Genomic DNA, 7,113 nt, shown 5'->3' with positions numbered 1-7,113 from the left:
CTAGCTGTAGCAAGGTCGGTGAAAATTTCAGGATAATCAGAGTAGGAAAAGTGGCAGAAACTGTTGTAGTACAGAGAACTGATTCTACAAAATTCGTACAATGTCGCAGAGATCTTGAAATTAAAATGAGACACTTAGACTGCATGGATTTCGTTGATTTTTGGATATGAAGAACCCATTTATGTGATTTCTAAACTGTAAAAATTTCAAAACAAATGGATCATGTGAAGTACCCCAAATAGGGTATTTTCTGCAGTCATGACTGTCAGAAATTCAGTTCCATTATGACATATAAAATCAGTCATGACTTGATTTCTAACGTTACTTTTCTGTATAATTTTTGTGCAATGTCTTTATTATTGTTATAAATGTATGTTTAGAATTGAAGTGAAATCGTATAAACTAAAACAGCTGAACTCTATCGCGTTACTATGCAAATGACTTCATGTTGCTTGGTTAATGATGATGCTTTATACTCTGATGCTAATTAGTTAGCTTAGTGCTTTAAACATGCCCCCAATTAAAGTTTTAACATGCGTTTACAGTCTGTACCGCTATACCTTTCGGAGATGGCACCATATAAGTACAGAGGAGCCCTTAACAGTTGCTTTCAACCGGTGATTACGGTTGAAATTTTTTTGTACAATTTAGTAAATTTCTTTACAAACAAGATGCCAGATGTGCTGGGAAAATTGGCACCCCGAGCGCAGGGGAACATAAGATCACAAAGGGAAATTGGTGATTTCAACCAAACATAGGAGAAATAATAAGAGAGACAGAAGATAAATAAACACATACACAACCACGTATTTATTTATCTTTCAGGTACCTACAACAACTCTACCTACTCCGTTATTTTTTTCTACCCACGTATTTGTTTATACGCCTAGTTTTTTATTTTTTTGTATTGACTGAACCTGTATGTTATTCTTTCAGGTTCTCATAGGTGTTCTCGTTGCAAATTTCCAAACTGTAATCCCTACTATTAATTTTTAATGCGTATTCTCAGTAGAGCTCTTTTCGATGTTGGTGGCAAAAAACTACGAACGACATACGGCATAACGCAATGTAATCAGCTTTTCCTTTTTTTTTTTCCCTTTTCAATCAATTTTTCCTTTTCATTGCAACTCCGGCAAAAGAGAACCTCATGTACACATTATTGATTTAGGAAAACACAAACCAGGATCTCATCACCTCCTTAATCTATCATGTTAACCAATCCCGTTGGAACTTAAAACGATGTACCCATTAATTTTCATGCTACAGACTGGTATGGGTACCTAGTGTAGATGGGGCAAAAAGAGTTGCTCGTTTTTAAGGAATTGAGGAGACGAACGTGCGGAGGAAACTCCTTGAACCGAGCGAACTGTCTAACCTCACACAGATGCACTGCAAAAAGGGAGTGCTTTGAATTCGAGAGATCAATTTGTAGGACTTCGGCCTAAACCAAGACAATGGCCGTTCCAGAGTCAATTCGGTCACAAGAGAGGATGAGTCGATCTGTATGAGGGAAGCTGGGAAATGTGTGAGATCAATGGTGATCGAAGATTGTAGGTCTGTTGTGTATTCTGCGTGAAGAAATAAGATAAGTTCTGATTGATTGAATTTTCTCTGTTGAGAGTAATTGTTCAGACGTTGAGTTTTTATTCTCTTGTTGTCTGTTTGACGTAAGATTGTTTGTTGTTTCAATCATGATTCAGAGACTTATTTATATTGCAAGAATTGTAGACATCTTGATCCCTTGAAGTGTGACAGTTGCTGGAGTCAAAGAGTGGGGAAATGGAAATCGTGTTAAAACCAGTTGCTTATCGTGTGGAGACTTGGTTGATTTTCTACCCACTACTTTGCTAACTCCTCTAACTGCTTGCACGACTTTCTCACATTCTCATCGTGTATGAACACGTGATCTAGACCGCCAGACCAAAATCGTAGTTGATATCCCCCATGTGAAACGATTGATGTCTCGTGATTTTAGTTAGTCAGTTGCTGACTTGATCAGACGACGAGTCTTTGTATCGCTGGGTTGAAAAAATGTTCCGGGACTCATGAATTGAACGTGTCTGTTGAGACAGAAGTATAACTGTCGAATAAATGTTGATAGTTAAGGTGAACAAATATTTCTCATTTGATGAATTATTGAATATTGATAGTTGAACCAATATTCCTTAGTCTGAGCAAATATTTCTCATCTGAGCAAATGTTGCTCGTTTAATGAATTATTGGTAACATAACCAAATAAAATATTAATTTAAAGTACTGACAACTGAACCGAGTATGATAATTAAAATGTTGATCACGGGATCAACGTAAAATTATTAGTGTTGAATCTGCTCAGAATTATGTTTAGCAGAGCTTTGGATTCGAAACCCTAATTTTGATCAATTGCTGATTAATTGATGATTTATTGAAAATCATCCACGTAGTGAAGGAGGGAACGACTACATGGGATGATAAGTCGACCATGTAACGCCCAGATGCTCGAGTGAGCAAATACCAAAGTTTCTTGAAGACCAGTTGGTGAAAGGATGATTAAATACTGGTTTAATCATTTATTAAAATAATGCTCGTCTGAGCCTTAGGTGATAAAACCTAATTATGAAGAGATGAGGGACCGACTGACGATCGTTTTATGAAATTCCAAATTGTCATGGGACCGACTGACGATCATTTTATGAAATTCCAAATTGTTTGGAAGAGTTTGAACCTAATGTGAACAAATTAGGTCAAATGATAAAAATATGTGGGACCGGCCTCTTGCAATCCAAAGAGCCAACCTTGGTCGGTCAAGGTAATATGCTCATGTCACCAAAGTGTTCGTGTCTCAGTCCTAAGAATTTTGATATTTTCTGATGCGCGTTTGAGCAACATTTTGAGAAAATATGAAGAAATCAAGATTTTTTGCTCAAATTGAAGAAACTTCATAAGATGAAGGAAATAATAATAATAAAACAAGGAATCATGAAGTGTGGGACCGTCTATGGCTAAGGCATGGCCAATAAGCCCGGTCTCATGGAACTTTTCCTAATTTTATATTATTATCATGATTTTAAGGAAATATCATGAAATCAAGGAGTTTGTTGAAACTAAGGAGTTTCCTTGAAGTGAAGGAGTTTCCATGAGATGAAGGAAACAATAATAATAATAATAATAATAATAATAAAATAAGGGGCGTGTGGGATCGTTCATGGCTAGGGCATGGTCGGACGGCTAGTGGCCCGGTCCCGTGAATTTTCCCTAATTTTATATTATTTTCATGATTTGAAGGAAATATCATGAAATTAAAGAATTTCATGGGATGAAGGAAATAATAATAATGAAATAATAAGGAATCATGAGGTGTGGGACCGGCCAAAACTAGGGCATAGCCGGACGTCTAGTAGACCCGGTCCCATGACACCTTTCCTAATTTTATATTATTTCCTTGGTGTGAAGGAAACACCATGAAACTGAGGAGTTTCCTCAAACGAAGGAGTTTTGTTCAAATGAAGGGATTTTCATGAGATCAAGGAAAAATAATAAAATATGATAAAATAAATAATTAGGCGTGGGACTGGCCACGACATGACTGGTCAGCCGGTGGGCCTAGTCCCCTAGCGCCTTAGTTAATATTTTGTTATTATTATTTTTCTTCCTATTTTGCATAGGTTCATCGTTCCTTCGTATTTTGGGATGCTCGTTCGTGCATTCAGGTGCTCGTTAGTGCATCATTGCTGAATACACTTGCACCATTTTGGTCGGGGCTTACTCGATAGCGGCTTAGATGCCCGTACGTTGAATATTTATCACTAACCCATGGAATTCTGCTGGGAAGAACCATGAATTGAAGTAATGAAATATTATGAAGAACGTAGAATATTTCCAAATATTCAGTTGATGAATTTAAGGATTAGAAATAATTAATTGATGGCTCTATACTAGCAGGCATGATGTCTAGGAGCATTAATTATTTGAGAATTGAGTGATATGAGCTTGTTGAAGCGTCATATTTCCTTTATATAGTCAGGGAAAACATTGTTACATGCATCCTGAAGACGTTATTGCTCTATACTAGAAGGAAAGCTGTCTAGGAGCCATCCAATCGTTCGATTCTATATATAAGTAATTACTGAAATTGCTCAGTATTCATGAGATATGTCGTTGCCTCAGCTGAGAGACTACACATCTACATATGCTCTGAGAGACAGTATTCTCAGTCATAGGCTCTTGCGGCACGAGCTTTCATGCTTCGATGAGAGACATGAGCCTCAATACTCATCTGATTGCTGGATCAGGAGTATGTACAATTATGGTTTTACGATTTTAGCCTTTTTCGAAAATCCACCATCTACATTAAGTCCCATGCTTAATGACTGACAGTCATGTTCCTCAGTCAGCACTGGATGGTGATTTTCTAGTTATAAAGGAAATAAGTAATTGAACTTAGTCGTAAGATAAGATGTTACCGTATTTTCGATTGCACGAGAGAACCATGGCTTGAACGAAGATCCCAGTGGCATGATAGAGGATCGTCTAACGAGCATAAATTTGTATAGCACCGCTGATTTGGTGATGGAACCTTGGTCGATTTAGGATTCAGGGTCCGGGCCCAAGAAAGAAAATCCTTGTGGAATTAGGTTTTGGAAATAAAATTTGATATAAAAGAGAATAAATACCCTTTTTTAATTTCTCCTCCACACGACCATCATCTTCATCTCCTCGCCTTCACGTCTGATCAGAGAAAATCAGGAGAAAATTTGCCAGAGCTCTCACCGTCGTCCGACCGTCTCCATCACCGTCCGACCATATTCCGGCCGACACAGACCAGGTAAGCGATTTTTTTTTTGTTTGCTGTTTCATGAGTTGTTCGTGTTTTGTTCATGTTAAAGTTATATACATGTGCATATATGAGTATGAGTTTTGTAGAAAAACCCTTGTTTTAGAAACGTACGTTCGTTCGTTCGATTGTTAGTTTAAGAAACTAGTAATAATCCCTGACTTAGGAGAGATTTTTTTTTATACATAGACCTGTGTCTAGTGATAAAATTTTGTCTACGAGCTTTCATGAAAACCAAAACTTTATCTTAAAAGGTGTGAATTTTCACAAAATCAAAATAAACCCTCGTTTCAAAGACAGACGATCGTACGCAAGAAATATATATATATATATATAGATATTATTTTTTTGATAAAACCATGAAACATCCACGATTTTTTTTGTTGTATTTACGTGAGTTTTGCTCACGTCAAATTTTTTTTTTTTAAAAATTACGTGAGTGATTCACGTTTTTCATATATATATAAATATATATTATTTTCTTTGAAAATCAAAATTTGATTTTTGAGTAGTCATTAAAAGTATACAATTATTTATGATGAAATATTACCTTGGTGTGAACTTTTCATAACTCAATGGTGAATGTTCTCACAGTAGAAATTAAGTTCATGATTTTATGAAAATCAAGTTTCGAAAACTAAAGTTCTGTTCACTTTGTAGATTCGAAGAAACGAGTGAGTTTTCAAGTGTTAACTCCTATAACATAATCACTACTGTTAGTGAAATCATAAACACGTAAGAGTTAAGGATTACCATTTCGTTGTGAAATTGACATTGGCATATCCATGATTCTATGTTTCTGGTTCCAGATAATAGTAACTTCCAGCAGTGATTATTCTTCTAGCTCTTCTGAGGAGGATTCCAAGATCTCTGCTGCCAAAGCACGTGCCAATGCGGATCGTGCTAAGAAGATAATAAATAGCATGCCCCTTGGTGAGCTGAAAGCTTCTTGTGATGATCTCTCGAAGAGGAAAGCCAGGGAGGAGATAATAACTGATTATCGGGAGAAAAGGCATTAGAATTCAACGGAAAACACTAGAAGCTGAGGAGAAACTACGATATCGTCCTGATGGTGTAGCTTCAGACTCAGATGCCGAAGAAGAGGAACCTATATGGGAGCCGATGGAACGCAGAAGTAGGCCATATCCACCACACAGAGAAATTGAGCGATTAATTGAGGATGAACGTGATGAAGAAGATTACTGGGATGCAATGTATAACGATCTCGAGGAAGAATTCCCCAGTTCGGACAGTGATTCCGAGAAAGAGTTTGAAGAAGATTCTTCAGAGGATGATGATGATGATGAATCGGATGACTCTGACGATTAGTCTTTCTCATAATCTTGTTTGTTTATTTGAACAACTTCACTTCAGAATTAGAATTTTTATTGCTTGAATGAGAAACCTTTTTGTTAATATTGATTCCTCTTTGCACTTCTGATTGAATTAAATGAAATGAACCAATATTCATGTGCCAAAATCCATCATAATCCCTTTCAGCGTGCTCCAGTGACTTCCGTCTATGAAGAATACTAGAATGTGTCGCATAGGTTGGGAAGACGTTGGACGTCCACAAAATCGTGGGGATATTTTCTGACCATGTCCATCTTTGGTCATTGTCAGTCCCCAGTACGTTATTTTCCTACGCATCTCCAGTATTGATCTTGTTTGAAACTTAGGGTTTCAGCAAAACTCGCAACTAAGTTGACTATCTGCAGAAGACAAGTATTCACTGTATCTTGCATATATCTTCAAGACTTAGGGTTCCTTATTTATACGATATATCTTCTTCTGCTTTTGCATATTATCAAAAGAAATTTTGATCACGATCATACCTCTCATCATCATGTCTGGTAGTAGTGCTTCTTACCAAAATGAATCTATGGTGAAGCACAAGGTTGGAGCGTCCATTTCGGTAAGTAGCACGCTTTTCTTTTATCTTCATGCAATCAGAATAGTTGATTGAAGAAAGTGATTTGTCGCAGGAAAATCAGAGAAATCGACCTTCTTCTTACTCTTACTGTTTAAGGCCTAAGCGGACTGTCAAGGCTCCCGCTCGTTATAGGTCCGCTCGTGCTGAGACTGGAACATCCGTGAGTTTCTGAACAAAGGCTCCCTCCAAACAAGCACTTATCCAATTCTTCTGAAATTGAATATTTTGTTGTTGCAGGTCGATGTTCATGTTGTTGTTGACGCCAGGAAAAGAAATAACTAGAAATCCGTAGTTGTAGCTGATGATGACGACCGTGCTGACGAAAACTCTACCAACTCTGCAGATGCTGATTCTAGGGTTCCTGCTT

General features: G+C 37.2%; 1 protein-coding gene across 1 annotated transcript; it reads left to right on the top strand.

Moving 5' to 3' along the window:
* The first annotated feature begins 533 nt into the window (after positions 1–533).
* Positions 534–6,142, top strand: LOC113315598 (sugar transport protein 12-like). Its single transcript, XM_026563858.1, has 4 exons — positions 534–617; positions 937–972; positions 5,623–5,746; positions 5,892–6,142. Exons 1-4 carry the CDS (start codon positions 534–536, stop codon positions 6,140–6,142), a joined length of 495 nt encoding a protein of 164 aa, XP_026419643.1.
* The last annotated feature ends 971 nt before the right edge of the window (positions 6,143–7,113 follow it).

Source organism: Papaver somniferum, chromosome 10 (assembly GCF_003573695.1).
Source record: "Papaver somniferum cultivar HN1 chromosome 10, ASM357369v1, whole genome shotgun sequence".
NCBI lineage: Eukaryota > Viridiplantae > Streptophyta > Magnoliopsida > Ranunculales > Papaveraceae > Papaver > Papaver somniferum.
The sequence above is the reverse complement of the archived record's forward strand: the minus strand, read 5'-3'. Positions and strand labels throughout refer to the sequence as shown.